General features: G+C 37.8%; 1 protein-coding gene across 1 annotated transcript in view; it reads right to left on the bottom strand.

Moving 5' to 3' along the window:
• TSPEAR (thrombospondin type laminin G domain and EAR repeats) overlaps positions 1–11461 on the bottom strand; it is a 28759-nt gene extending 17298 nt beyond the window's left edge. Inside the window, exons 1-4 of the mRNA XM_032225653.1 lie at positions 11428–11461; positions 9515–9735; positions 4566–4804; positions 3458–3548 (exon numbers count right to left, since the gene is read on the bottom strand). Of these exons, the coding sequence (XP_032081544.1) occupies positions 3458–3548; positions 4566–4804; positions 9515–9735; positions 11428–11461 (585 nt within the window). The remainder of the gene's footprint in view (positions 1–3457; positions 3549–4565; positions 4805–9514; positions 9736–11427) is intronic.
• Positions 11462–16397: the final 4936 nt, after the last annotated feature.

The raw sequence follows: 16397 nt of genomic DNA, 5'->3' as shown, positions 1-16397 counted from the left end.
CCCATCAATTGTATACCCCTAGTCAGGAGTGATAGTTAAGAACCATAATGGTGCATTGGTTAGAATGCAGTATTTCTAGCTAATTCTACTGACTGACTGATTGTCACGCTCAAGGTTGACTCAACCTTCCATTCTTCCGAGGTCTGTAAAATGAGGACCCAGATTGTTGTGGGCAATATGCTGATTCCATAAACCACTCTTAGAGAGCTGTGAAGCACTGTGAAGCAGTACATAAGTCTAAATGCTATTACTTTAAGATTTTTGTTCATCTGGAAAATTATCAAAGAATTTACCGATATATAACCTGAACCATTTTAATATTTTTCTCTCAATAGAATTCTGTCAAAATTTTAGTCTCTTAGGTCTAATTTTGTAATTCTCTGTGGACTAGTGCTATGTTTCCGGCTGAAACATCCAGCAAATTTTGGCCTTGCTGTAATATTTTCTTCCAATCACTTCTAGTGATCACAAGTCAACGGACATAGTGAATCTATTTGCATATTCTCAGTATATTCAAGTTTGAGATGGCTTTTTGAAATCACAGCCTGAATTAATTTTTTCATTTAACAGGGCAAGATAAAAACAGTATAAATCACTTCAGTTACTTTTTTTTTCACATTCTGTTCATTCTACCCATTTTTACAGAAGTTTTATCTGATAACTATAGAGAACATTTCAATTAAAATGGTTTAAAAAGGAAATAAATGACCATTGAGCTAAACTGCAAAGCATTAGGAAGAAAAGGGGATTTTTTCAACAAGGAATTATTTGAAAAAAACAATATGGTTTTCTAAATGCAGAGGAATTTGGTTGTTTACAAAGTTGTTTTCTTCTGCTGTAGAATTTAATACAGACACTACTACAATATCCAATTTAGACTCCCGTAACAAGAAAAATCCAGTCCACTGCAGGATAATTTGCATCTTTAAAAATAAATTGGCTGCTGAAATAAATAAATAAAAATTGAATGAAAACAGAAGGGTATCTCCTTCCCCAATTGTGCATACACTTAGAGACCCCTGTTCCTTAATTTTTACCTTTCATCCACCCATTTGAATTCTCTCCCTCCCTCCCTCCCTCCCTCCCTCCCTCCCTCTCTCTCCCCGCCCCATGACAAATGGCTAGTCCTTGCCTCTTTCTCAGGGCTGAGAGAGAGTGACTGGCTCAAGGCTCATTCCTAAGGCAGGAGAAGAACTCAAAAACTCCCTGGCTTTTAACCACCATACCAGTGATGGTGAATGCGCTTATCTGGGGCACGCATGCTTGTCTGGGATACACATGCTCGTCTGGGGCACACACGCTCATCTGGGACACAATCCTGAAGAGGAGCTGCCCAGGGGGCAGGCACACACCAGGAAATTAACTTCTTGTTTCCGGGACACACATGCACGCTAGCCAGCTAATCTTCTGGTTACTGGCGCACATGCATGCGATACAATCAGCTGGCCAGTGTGCATGCTCACACTGGAAAATGGAAGACCAGCTCTTCCAGTTTCCAGCCCTGTCGCACGCACAAAGGCTAGCTGATCAACGTGCGTGCATGAGCACCAGAAACCCAGAAGAGGGATGGCCGATGCCACGCATGCCAGGAAACATGTCATAGGTTCACCATTACAGCATTATACCAAGCTGGCTTTCTTCTCAGAGTTCTAGTAAAAAGTAATTTAAACTCATAAGATTCTATTACCCAAATCCCAAAGCTGCTTTGTATATCACTACAGTTTAGAGCATTATGCACCAGTTTGTTACATTTATTGTTAACAAACTATTGTTATTGTTCTGTTAATTTAGGTAATAGTAATCGGTAAGGACAATGCTACCTTTCTGCATTGCTTTATTTGTGTCTTTTCTTTTCTATATATTGATGTCTCTTTTCCTCTATTCTTACACTTCCCCTGATGTCCTCTCACATTATGCCCTATCTTTTTTATAAAGAAGGGCCCAATTAATCTCTTGCTTACTTTAGCGGAATGCAAATAGCTATCATTTCATCACATGTCTTTGCCTAGCCCAGTGGCTCTCAACCTGTGGGTCAGGACCCCTTTGGGTGTTGAACGACCCTTTCACAGGGGATGCCTAAGAAAAACACATATTTTCGATGGTCTTAGGAATTGAGACACCAATTTTATGGTTGGGGGTCACCACAACATAAGGAACTGTATTAAAGGGTCGCGGCATTGGGAAGGTTGAGAACCACTGGCCTAGCCCCTCTTCAGAGCAATTCTTATGGTACTTATTATCCTTCCACCACCAGGTAAACATATTTTAATCTGCTGAACATATCTGAACATATCCAATACACTTTCCTCCTTCTATTTTGTCTATAAGGTGAATTGTGAGAAATAGTGAGATCAAGATCACCCATAGCTGAATTTTATGACTTTATGAGCCACCTGGGATTTTATTAAGCTTTGATAGGTTTTAAAGGAATAATAAAATATCTTAGGAAAACTAGTTCCACCATGTTTTATATCTCTGTTTCCTTCTAATCTGCATTGCTTTGACTTTTGGATAGCTTTAAGTGATATTTGCAGTGATGTTTCAGTATTTGGGTGACTCCCCATTGTTTTGTATGCTTATCAGCAAATGCCAACTTAACCATTTTTACACTATCCCCTCTAAATCCAAGCCTATCTTGGACCAAATAAGTTTAGAATAAGAAATAAGTTTATCTTTTGCTCAATCATCCTCCCATTGCTAATCAGAGAAGGTACTTATGTTATTTGTTGCAAAATCTGTTCAGAAGGTTTGTTGCTGACTCATCTGAAAAACAGGCAAAAAGGAAATCACCAGTAATCCCTAATAGAAGAGAAGCCCTTCTGTCTGAAGTATCTGCAATTTATTTGGAAACACGGAGGAAAGTTATAGTGTTCTTATATGACCACAGTTTCGGTTCTGAAAAGAATAGAGCTGTTCATTTGACCTTGTGCAGAATTTTGTCTAACCTGAGAGTTTTATGGTGTCTGAACACAGTGTTGGTTATTGCATAAATTTAAATACCTATAGATAATATGGAAGTAGGGAGAAGAAAAGATCAGCTTATTTGAATAAAAAATCCATACAAGAAAGCATGCGAAGGGACCTCAAGAATTGTACATAACACTTGAAAAAGAAAGACAAAGAATGGGGAGTGAGGTAGACTTTAAAAGCTTTACATGATAATTACGGCTAGTTGGAACCCTACATGGGAACTGCTCTGATTTGTGCACTGGATTTCATCCTGATTTCTATTTCCAATGGTATCCTGGGAACTATATTTTCATAGAGGGACTTTGAACACCTAACAATTCCATAGACTCTCATTGAACAGCAACTTTTGAAGAAGCTTAGACAGAAAAACATATGAAATTAAAATAAATTGATAGGGGGGAAATGCAGTCCAAATATAATAAGCAGAGGTAACCTAAGTACCTAGAATAATCTCTTCAGAACAATGAACATTATAAGTTGTACTTACTGTAAAGAAACCTTTTCTTCTTCTTCTATTTCCTATATAAAATCGAGTTCCTGTCATAGTCAAGAATGTTGGAAAAGCAGTATCTGCAATCCTAAAATAAGTGAAAAAGGAAGCTTAAGTGAATCAATGAATGCTAACTATGAAATCAAATGCAGAATGAGTGCATTCTGATTTAAAACTCATTTTGACTTAATTTTCTTGCATTAAGTTCAGTCTTCTCTCTTTCTGATTCTCTCTGCAATTCTTCCACATGAAATGTGCAGTTCATAATGCATTCATTTTTATATTTGCTTGTTCAAATATATATAATTTCATATAGAATGCATTTTGTGGTATTGTTATTGTTGCATGCACTTTGTTTACACTGTGTCTTTAAATATTTATCTTTTGAACTCACAAAATTGAGAAACCTATGATAATAACACAGCTAGTACAGTAATTCATATGCGTGTATGGGAACTGTCAGAAAATCTGCATTTAATTGCCAATCAAACTAAGTTTCTCCTCCTTAGAGGGCTTCCAGTTGTATAGGACTATTCTACAAAAGTGTCCATTCCTATTCAATGGCATATTATATTTTTAATGTCCCTACAATATTTTTTGTTTGCCATTTTTTGAAAATCCTGAGCTGACCAGACAATGACCAGACAAGTACATTAAGTATACTTAATGCACTTCACATAACATGATGCCTGTAATTCAGGGTATTAAGGATTAGGATTATTTGGGGGGGGGGATTCATCACTGTAGTACTCACATATTCATATAGATTTTTCCTTGCCTTAAAAATGTTCCTGCTATGAATGTAATTGATATGTGTACTCCTTGATTACTCTAACAGGATTATGACACCTATTTCTTACGTCTTTGGTTATCTACCATATTTGCAACTGTATTTTCTAGATGATAAAGGATTGGGATGCTTCTTTGGGATATATGGGGGGTTTGGGGGAAGAACATGTGATACTTAGGTGAGAAAATAGCTCTGCTGGAGAAATCAACATGAACCAAATGAACACCCAGCTGAGGTGTGCAAACCCCTTGCAGCCCTAACTCAGGGGAGGTGGTTAAGGTTAAATTACCCCTGAATTGTACGTGCTTCACGTACACATCTATGGGGATGCTGCAGTCCACAGTGAGAGAGAAGGAGGCTTGAGATACTGCCAATACAAGCGTATGCCACTGGTTGTCCGCCAAAAAGACATCCCGAAAAGTAATTTGTGTCTGCCAACCATTCAAAAGGTCTCTGCTCCAGAAGAGAAAGTGCAGTTTACTCTGTGAATATCGGAGTCCTAGTTGCAGCGTGTCACTGTTTTCATCCAAAACTGTGAAGATGTATTCATTTCTCTGAAAATATAGTTAATGAAATCAGTTAGTCTGGAAAGACAATATTTCCTTATAAGAGCTTTGGCATAGTTAGAATGCAGTAAAGCTGCATTGACTCAGAGGATTAAAAAAAATGTAACAATTATTGTGACATTTCTTAAACACTGTGCACATATGAAAGGCCCTGATGCAATTTACTGGAATTCCAGTTGTACATATGCCCTATATAATGACCATTTTTACTCCTTTTTATTCACATCAATCTTCCTAATAAATCATAATTTGGATGAAGAATATTGGAGCCTGAATTGACTTTTCTTGTTAGTTGACCTAGAAGGAAATGGGGTGTCCCTATGTACTACTGATAATTATAATGATCAAAGGTTTATACACATATCATTATGTACCCCAGTGACGTGCAGTGAGGTTTATGGCTGGTGAGGCACTGACACAATTTTTTTTAGACTTGTGGACTTCAACCCCCAGAATTCCACAGCCAGGCATGCTCAGTTCCGATTTAAAGCGACAGCATTTGTTTTTCTCCTTTGCAAAATAAGTTTCCTTCTTTCTTTTTCTTTTTCTTCCCCGTTCCCCTCCTTCCTCCCTCTCTCCCTCCATACACACACACACACAAATTTGGATTGGAGGGAGTCAGGTAGACCACAGGAGGAGGCAGGAAGCCAGTCAAAGAGCCATACTGGAGCACACACACTTTCCCCCAGCCCCGGAAGGATCCAGCCCAGCTTCACTGATTACAGGTTTGAAAAGACAACGTGGGTCTGCCTGCAATCAAACTACACTTGGGGAGGGAGAGCACTTCCCTCCAGCCTTTGCCCAAAGCCCTGCACCAGGAGGATGAAGTTTTAATTCCTCCCCCTCCCTCCCACCCACATGTACCTTTTCCAGCTGTTTCAGAGAGGATTTCAACTCTGCTCTTGCCTGTCATCATGAAAAGAAAAAAATGTAAAAGGAAAAAGGCAAGAGCTGAGGTCAGGCTAAGCTAGTTGCTGCCAGAGTCACCATGGATGACTCTGCTTAACTGTTTAAAAAAGCCTCTAAAAAAGTGCCCTCTACAGGAGGAGGCAGGAGAATGACGTGCCTCATCTACGTCAGGAATTTTTTGGCTTTTAACCCTTGCTTAACTCTGCTCAGGTGATCATAAAATGCCTAAAGTCAGACTCGATGAAGCACGTCGTTCTCCTGCCTCCTCCTGTAGAGGCTTTTTTAAACAGTTAAGCACTAAGCAGAGTCCTCCACGGTGACTCTGGCAGCAACTAGTTCAGCCTGACCTCACCTCTTGCCTTTTTCCTTTTACATCTTTTTTTCTTTTCATGACAGTGGTGAGGCTCGGCCTCCCCTGCCTCCTCTGACTGCACGTCACTGATGTACCCTCACTTAATATCCTCTCTCTGGAGACTTTCTGGTATAATACAAAATAGTGTCTCGATAATGTGGGAATATATTATAATAATTAAAAAATACATAGGATCAAGGCTGAGGATCTATTGAGAGCATGATCAGCACCAGAATCAAACTCACAACATCCTTCCACTGTTTAATCTACCGTATTTTTCGGAGTATAAGACGCACCAGAGTGTAAGATGCACAAAGGTTTTGAAGAGGAAATTTTTTTAAAAAAAGATAGGTAGGTAGATAAAGGGATAGAGAGAGAGAGAGAGAGAGAAATAGAGAGAGTGTGTGTAGGTAGGTAGGTAGGTAGAGGGCTAGAGAAAAATACAGTAGATGGGTAGTGAGAGATAGAGAGTAGTTAGCTAGATAGGTAGGTAGATAAAGGAATAGGGAGAGAGTATGTGTGTGTAGGTATGTATGTAGGTAGGTAGGTAGGTAGAGGGATAGAGAGAGAGAGAAATAGAGAGAGAGAGAGAGAAATACAGTAGACAGGTAGGTGTTTTTGCTGGCACAGCACTTGATCAATCATCAGTTAAAGAGCTTTCCAAAAGGAAAAAAAAGTTTTTGCACTCTGCAAACCTCCCAAAAATGGCCCGTTTTTCATGAAAACGGGCCCATTTTTTTTTCAAAAAAAGGCATGAATAGCCCGGGGGGGCTTGAAGGGTGCTCCAGGGGGTGGGGGGTCAAAAATGAGCAAAAAGGGGGCCGTTTTTGGTTCAAAAAATTGCATGCATAGCCTTATGGAGGCTTATAGAGTGTTGCGGGGAGGGGGGGCAAAAATGGCCTGCTTTTTGCTCATTTCTGCCCTCCCCAGCCCCCATGAGTTCTCTGAAAGCTTCCATAAGGGTATGCATGGCCATTTTGGTGAAGGGGTGGGGCTTCAGGAGGCAAAAATGCTGTATTCAGTGTATAAGATGCACCCAGATTTTCAGCCTCTTTTTTGAGGAAAAAAGATGCATCTTATACTCTGAAAAATACGGGTAATTCTGTTCTCCATTAAGTTTAATTTCTGATAACTGATCAATTTCTTACCATCCCTGGACTGGAGTAAATAAAAGCTCATTTGTTATGAATACTTCCAGGTGTATAAATATGTAGCAATCATTCTAGTACCTTAAAAGACACTTCTGATATAATTTATTCATTGACTTTTACCCTATTGTGACAGTAAGTAAATATAGTATCCTCTGCTTTTATCACTACAAAGTGACTAATAAGCCAGGGTAAAGATAGTTCAGGAGGAGCCAATCGAGGCAAAACAAACTGGCTTTTCAAGGCATACATATGTTTACAAATGAATTAAAACCCTCTTTAGAAATTTTTCATTCTTCCATAAACATTCTTTCATCATTTCATCAGTATGTATTAGTCTCTCTTGTAATATAGTACAATACTATTGTGTTTATTCACACACAGACTCCAGAAGGCACTTCTAAAGTTTTTGAAAGACTGCAAAAAGAACATAATTTGCCAAATAGATGAATGATAATACATTCTGTTAAAACATGTAATAGACCATTTGTTTCAACCAGATGTATCGGATGCCTCAAAAATTCCTATAGTTTTGAACACATTAGTAAAAAAAAATATTTTAGAGTTAAGGCAACTGTGACATTTTATCAATAGTTTAGAGACAGTTGTTAAGACATCAGGCTAGAAAACAAGAAAATATGAGTTCAAATCCTGCCTTAGCCATGAAAGGCAGCTAGGTGACCTTGGCCAGTTAGTCACTTTCAGCTCAACCAACTTCACAAGGTTGTTGTGGGGAAAATAGGAGGAAGGTGTGTTGGCCTTGAATGGCCAGAACTAACAGTATTTCAAGTGGATCTAACAAGGACAGAGCAGAATGGAACTACTACTTTCCATGGTCTAGATTTGATGTTCCTGTTAATGCACCTGATTTTTTTTTTTTTAAAAAATGTTTTTAGTACTGTTGGCTCATGGTTAATATGGAGTCAAATAGAACCAGATACTTTTTATGGGTGCTGCTGCAAAGCCAGATTCTCTCCTATGCAATATTTGTGTCTTTCATTTTTTCCTACCAAGGTGTACAATAGTACATTTCTCCCTGTTAAATATAATCCTATTTATTTCAGCCCATTGCTTATGTTGGTCTAGAGCTTTTTGAATCTTCTGTGTCTCCTCCAAAGGGTTAGCTCCACTCTGTCAGCTATATATCAGCCAAACATGTGATAATAATCCAGGTCATTGTTAAAATGTTGAACATCGGAAGGATCAGGACGAAGCCCTGTGGCCTTCCACTCCATTCTTTCTTTCAAGGTGAAGTAGAGTTTTTAGTGAGCACAGGGTGAGTGTAGTCATTCAGCCAGTAGTGGGTCTATCTCTATTTTTTTTGTTTTAGAACAATAGCAATACAAAATCGGTTTGTTTACTTAATCTACTTTAGTTAGACAATTTGGAAGCCAATAAGATTCCAAATTGAATTTATGAATACATTTATATCTCTCCTATTCTGTTAACCCCTCAACTTAGATCATATGAGCCTTCTCTTCACATTTTCATTTTCACCTCAAGATGGACTAAAAATAACACCACTATCCAACATCACAACAAACTCGAAACCAAGAACAGATGTGGATCCAGGTCTCTCAGTATACCTACATTATACTAAATCAGTATTCTTAACCTTAACAACTTTAAGATGTGTGCACCAACTTCAACCTGGGGGATTCTTAAAGTTGTTACAGTTGGGAAACACTGAACTAGAGTAACAATCTACTGCATTCTGCTTTCCCTTCTTTTGTGACTCCTGTTATTCCTAAATAAATCCAAGGGTTTACTTAGATATAAGGCTCATTGACTCAGTTGGGGTTCATGTATAAATAAAGATTAATTTGGGATTAATCCTTAATTAATTTTGCTTCCTGTAGTTTCACAGCCCATAAAAGAAAAATCACTTTCAAACCTCAGGATGTTCTCCAAGTTCTGTGTTCTCAAAGAGATGCAATTTTTTAAAATCAAGTTCAATCAATAAACACATATAACTTGTCATCTATGACTAATGTGTATCTCTGCCTAAAGCCCTGAAAATTAAATTTTACAGGCTGCGGCATAATTTTGAGTTAATAATACACAGGTACTATCAAGCATTTGAGTCTACTTTCATCCAAGGAAACATGCTTAAAGGTGATCTTGTCACTTATTATGACATCCTTAACTACCTGAGAGATTTTGTGAAGCTTGCTAAATTAATGAGATTATAACATCCAGAATTATAAACCAAATACACCAGTGCTACAGTAATCTTAATTTTGAAGAAACAAAAATTCTGCTCTTGGATAAAATCTACCGCATGCTTACCCTGAATTGCTTGTGGGAAGTTTTTATAGTAAATACAATGGAGAATTCCTCTGGGAATAAGTCACAGTAAATGAAAATCCGTGATGCTGGAAAATTGAGGAAGCGAGGGTTTGTTGCAGAAAGCTGGAAGCCACGTGCTCCTTGGATTTGGATCATTCGTATTCCACTTTTCACCCAGTTCAGGGGAACCACTTCAGAGAGAAGATCCAAGGGGCGTAAGTCTATGCCAAAGAAAGCACCAAGTTAAATGACTGAAATTAGGGGAAGACAATGGGTTATTAAAAGAAAGCAACAAAATATCTTCTAGATGAATCAAATAGTGGGAAGCTATCAGCAAGGAGGAGACAAAAATGTCCAAGTTGTCTTAGCAAAGATAAGTGAAATGTAATTAGAAGGGGCACAAGGTTGAAATCTTACTCTCCCCCCTTTGTTATGCTGGCTGGCTGGCTGGCTGGCTGGATGGATGGATGGATTGCTGATGTGAATACAGGCATGCTGTATTGAACAAAATAGGGATGTTTCCTAATTTGAGAATACATCACAACTTTGAGGCATTTTTTATTTGGCAACTTTAGCCTCATCCTTGCACAAAGCATTACGCCTAAGATATGATATTGCAAAATACTTCCTAATTTCGGAACATCCCTAAAGCATTATTTTGGAGAAACAAATATATCAATATATGGAGCAATTGAACATGACCCGACAAATGTGTGAACGTCAATAGCACGCCAACAAAACCGCGGCGCTAAAACCGCGATGTCAAAAGCGTGCCGACAACAGTGCACCGACAACAGCGCGCCGACAGAAGCACGATTTCAGTTAAGGTAAGGTTTAGGGTTAGGTTTAGGGTTAGGGTTAGGGTTAGGGTTAGGATTAGGTTTAGGTTTAGGTTTAGGTTTAGGGTTAGGTTTAGGGTTAGGTTTAGGGTTAGGTTTAGGGTTAGGTTTAGGGTTAGGGTTACAGCACGCTTCTGTCGGCGCACTTCAGCGCTCATTCGTCGGCGCGGTTTTGTCGGCGCGGTTTTGTCACCGTGGTTTAGTCAGGCGCGCTTTTGTCATTCGCGCATTTGTGGTGGAACCGCAATTGAACACTTGCTGTTGGTTACATTTATTAATAGATTGACTAAAATAATTTCTGAAATGGAAGCATTGGTTCTCTTATTATTATATTGTAGAGTAGAATTATTTATTTATTTGCTTTCAGCTCTTATGTACCACTCCAGTCTAGCAGGACTCTTATATTTCTTTCTTTGGTAAAAGAACTAAAAGACTAATAAAATAATTAACTAGATTGGGAAATAACAACAAATGTTACTAAGAAAGAAACTCAGGCCACTAAAAATGAAAACATTCCAACACAACCCACAATGAGGGTTATATTTTATCCCTTTGCAGAGCTTTCTTTAAAAGATGGGCTTTAACCTGTCTGATCTTGGGCTTACCTCTTTATTGCTATGGCTGTATAGATTTTGGTCAATACATGCAAATATTTCCAAATGTTATACCAAATAATTCCCAAACTTTATTCATAGAATAAAGCAAATCTGATGAAGATTCATATGGGGAGGAGGAGAGAGGATGCTAAATAGGCTTACAGTTACATTAAAGTCACATTGACAAAAAACATCTGGAGAGTGCAGACAACATGTGAAGTTCATCTGCAGTGTTTCCAACAAATCCTGCACAAAACATACTAGGAGGTCTTCCAGACAAAGGAACAGTCCTGGTACACATGCAAGTTGATCACATGACTACACAATCCAGGAGTGGTGTTGATGCTTTGGTATCTTCTTTTGCCAGCACTGTTGTATCCAGGGGGCAGAAAAATACTAGTTCATGGCAGCAAATGCCACCTCAAAAATTATTTGAAGGAACAGCCTGTGCTCTCACTGGAGGAGTTTTTAAATTTACCTTCAGAGAGTCCATCAGAGCAGCCTGTGGACATACTGTATTTAGGTAAAGGACCACAAATGGAAAAGTTATGGCATTGCTAGCATTAGGAGTTCTGAAGTCAACAGAAGTGCTCATCCTAAAATATGGGGAAACATTAACATTTAATTCTCCATTATTTTTGTGAAGAGAGGAAAGTGGTGTGTGTTTAGACATCAGCCACAATGGTTGTAGAGCTGAAATTTGTATATGATCTGAAGAGAAACCAGAATATTGTAAAACATTCAGATATTGCTTGGCAAGCAAACATTGGTTGACTGAGAATTTTTGGTTTGAAACCATTGTCCAAAAAACGCTAATGATTTCTGGATAGGTTTTGACAATTTAGTCCTCCTAAATCCATCCAAAAATAGTACATCTTTATGTTATATTCTGTGTCATTCAATACAAGGATATTGTAAGATTCTCAGTCGTATTTCAATACCATTTTTTGGGGTCTAACCATTGGTAAAATAAATCCCATATCTTATAAAATTGTTTATCTTCTTGTTCTCTAATTTCAAATGTCAATTTACTCATTTCAGCATATTCCATTATTTTATGAATAACTTCCTCCTGCGTTGGTATTTTCTCATTTTTCCAGTTTTTAGCAAATACAATTTTAGCTGCTGTTAACACATTTACAATCAAATAACACTGGTCTCTTTCTATGTCACTGGGAATCAGGAAAATCACTGTTCCTTCCCATCATATATTGTAGAGACAAGCCTGCAACCATAAACGTATGAGAACTTTTAATTGAAACACCGAATCTGGATGCAAGTGATCTTGTCCCATGAGTTCATATATACTAGGATTTCTCAAACCTGAGTAGATTACCAAAAATTGGGTATCTATTGCCCAATCACAACAGAGGCATTAAATCTATTGCCCAATCACAACAGAGGCATTAAAATAAGGACTTACTAATAAGCAGTTTTGGGTAATAAAGGAAAAAGTTGGGAAAGCAGTGATATATACAATACCTCAGTAGAAATTTGTCTTCTGTTTTTTGTACTTATTTATTATTTTCAGATTTGCAGTTTTGATTTCTATAACAAATGGAAAGAAGACCTATCTAGAGCAAATTGGGATTATTCTTTGCTCTTTTGCATTTTGAAAATTGCAGGTCATGTTGATAGTTGGAATAAATGAGAGAGATTGGGCTGTGTAAAAGCAGAGGTCAGGGCCATGTTGAAATGGAATCTATGATATGTATTCACTTGCTGCCACTCCTTCTAGAATAGCTTGAAGGAAATCAGTTGTACAGTTGTAAAGATAGGGATTCAGTGAAATGCTATATGCTATATATAAATGTTATGCTAAGTGAACAACTAAGGCAGAGGTGATATACTGGAGAACCGGTAGTGGAAATTTTGAGTAGTTCAGAGAACCGGTAAATACCATCTCTGACTGTCCCCACCCCATCTATTCTCTGCTTCCCGAGTCCCAGCTGATCGGGAGGAAATGGGGAGTTTGCAGTATCCTTCCCCTGCCACGGCCACCAAGCCACACCACAGCCATCAAGCCATGCCCACAGAACCGATATTAAACATTTTTGAATCCCACCACTGAACTAAGCCTTACATTACCATGGTTCTTATTATCTGGAAAGCTTGACCAGAAAGCTGCCACTATCCATTTTGTTTTGCAGTCAAACTGATTCACTTGGAAACTTGTTCTGTATCTCAAGGACTTTGAACAGAAGAAAACCAACTGCTATGGTTCTTAAACAAATTTTCATACAAAATCTATGATTTTGCACTGCAGGTTTAGTACTAGTTCTCATTCTTATAAAGGAAAGTAATGTCTTTGATTTTGATTGCTTTTATTTCATGGATTGTTTGAGCACATGGTGTAGAACAGCCTTATGTGAATGGAAGGCACTTTTCATGTGTAAAAGAAATTTTTCATATTTTTATAAGTACTTTACAATTTTGACTTCTGGGAATGGTAATTTCTCTTAATCACTCTAACTAGAAAGCCTCAAATCTATATAAGACAGGAGATTGGAAAAGGTTGAAATAAATCATTTAAAATAGGTCCATGCAAAGCATTCAAAAGCATGTTAGCATTAGTGTTATGCATTACTAAATAAAGTTATGCATTAGTTATGCATGCACCCAGACTCATAGTCTACCGTTCCAAAGGACATGATTGCTTTACCATTTAAAAGAGAACATTTCAAGAGTTAAAGGAGTCATATCCTTTGGAACTGTAGGCTATGTGTCTGGGTGCATGCATAATTCCAGCACAAGTGTTGCCTGTGCATGCACAAACACATGTGAACTTTCCTGTGAAACAATCATATAAACATTCCAAGGAACCAACAGCTTTAACATATCTAGAAATATGTTAACACACTGTAAGAAGCACTGTTTTAATACAAATATAATAAGTCATCCTCAGAATAACACTTAACTATATCCTCAAGATTATAGTGCTCATTGCACTAGGAAAGTGAAAGAACCCCTGCCCTTCCCATTTGTATGACTTTCCTAGCCATGATCTTTGAAAACAAAGATAATTTGTGTTGAGTGTATTGAGAGAATTATGGTCTAAATCCAAAACTTCTGAAGGGGAAAAACATAAACATTTAAATTAGCTAAATAAAATCATTTTGTGCTGGAAAATTGGTTTCATTGTTCTTGGTCCTGGGCATTAAGTTCCTTCCTAACCAACCAAAGCATTCAGTTCTCCATGAAAACAATAACTGTGGTAGGTTATCTCAAAGACTTTGCCCACCACTGTTGTCTGTGGCTTTAAGACTGAAGCAGCTCTTACTCATAATGATGTAAAATAAAAGGCAAAGCAATCTTTTTCAGTGTACCTCCCATATTACAGGATTATGCAGAATTTCATGAACTATTACAGAAGTATAGCTGAGATATCTGAGAGAAAGTTTGGCAGTCTGTGCTGTTAAATTCTGTCTAGGACCCTCTTTCACTTTTAACAGAGGATGCTAACTTTGTATAGATCAAGGGAATGCTTGGGGCAGCATTTTCAAAAGTTCTCAACTTACGGAAGAGTCAAAATCTTTTTGCAAAGCAAATGACATTGTGTCTCCAAAAGTGGCTTTCCTGAATATTAGATATGATAAAGTGAGAACTGGGTAAAACTGCCTTGCAGCATACTTTTTAAAAAAACCTGTGGACATATCATATTCCATGTGTAAAAGCTTATATACTCTTCCTCATAACAGTTTCTATCTCAACTCCTGTTTAAACATGATTCAGAATTCATTGTATTGCTATGCATCAGTGTTTCTGAACCCCAGCAACTGTATGGATTTTAATTCCCAGAATTCCCCAGGCAGAGGGAATGCTGGCTGAGGAATTCTGAAAGTTGAAATCTATACATCTTTAAATTATCGAGGTTGAGAAGTACTGCTGGACCTGGGGCTTGCCCAATAGGGCTTCTTATGCTAAAACAAAGGAACAGTGAGGAGGATCATTCGAATCCATACAGTATGGTCTCCAACTAGTGCAGCCTTCCCCAAAACAGATACCTTGAGATGTGTGAGACCACAATTTGCATTATCCTCAGCCAGTTCCATGATAGCTGTGGAAGGAAGTCATAACCCAGCATATAAAATCATAAGATCACAAAACCGGAAAGATCAAGTCCAATGCTCTGCTCAGATTAAACCATCCCTATTAGTTTGTTGTGAGCCTACACATAAGAATATCTTCTAAAGAGATACTCCTTATCTGCCCTTGCTAATTGGTTCTACCGTCAAACTACTTTTGCTGATGTTCGGCCAAAATCTGTTTTCCTTAAGGCTGTTGGTTGGTGGCTGGATGTTTAGTACTTTAGAACAATAGAAAGTAGGTCTTGACTTTCTTCTTAGCAATGCCCTCTAAGTGCTTGCAAAAAGCTGTCATATTTCTTCTAAGATGTATTGTTTTCAAGGTTATCCAGTTCCCTTGGTCTCTCTACTGCATATAACACAGTTTCCAGATCTGCTCATCAAGTTGGTCTTCTCTGTACTTATTCCAGGTTTTTTTTTTGTATCGTTCTTAAATGGTGGTGCCAAAACTGGTCCATTATTTGAGGTCATATCTGACTACTAAAGAATAATGTAGAATGATTGTTCTCTGGTTTTAGCTAATCCCTTCAGTTTTGTATCATCTGTGACTATTACAAGCATTACTGCTAGATCCAGCCAAGCCATTGATGAAAATATTGAAGAGTATCAGGCCAAGCACCTATAGAATCTCATTTAATACATAATTTAAAGAGAAAATAAGCTACAAGTGAGTATCCTTTGAGTACCATTTTCAAGTTATCTGTAAATCCACCTAATAGGTATGACACATAGTATCTAAGGCTTGCTTGGAACTCACAATGTCTGAGTTTGTAGCCTGATATTTAATCACCAATCAAATAGGCTCTACTACCACATGCTTAACCAGCTTGATTCTTGCTATGTTGACTTCAAAATACAGTATATATCAGGAGAACACCCATTTGGGAAAGGCTAAAATAGGAAGTTCCAGTCATGCTATCTTGCCTGTTAGGTCAGTCTGTTCATAAATGTTATTTACTTCTGTTCTAGGTTCTTTCTGTGTGTTTGAGCAACCAATGCAAATTTATACTGCTTAGCTTCCAACTTTTTATTTTTTTTATTAACCACGAATCAGTTAAAACATGTAATTTGCTTGTTTTGATCCAGCAATCACCTGTTGCTGATTTTTCTGTGCAAATGGTGAAGTAGCACATAATTCCATTCATTATTGTAAAATTCTTTATTCTTACTAAGATATATTTCCGTAGCTGCTTCTTTGTTTGCCTTCAACTCACAGCCACAAGGGAAGTAACACAGAAATTCTGCATTACACATTTTAAGAGAGTAAAGTTTTCGTCCTCTCTATTCCTTAATCTATTATCATATTTTGGATTATGTTTATCCACCTTTTTTTTAAGCAAATCACAAATTTATTAACATCCAA

Source organism: Thamnophis elegans, chromosome 10, assembly GCF_009769535.1.
Source record: "Thamnophis elegans isolate rThaEle1 chromosome 10, rThaEle1.pri, whole genome shotgun sequence".
Lineage (NCBI taxonomy): Eukaryota > Metazoa > Chordata > Lepidosauria > Squamata > Colubridae > Thamnophis > Thamnophis elegans.
This window is presented reverse-complemented; position numbering and strand designations above follow the sequence as displayed.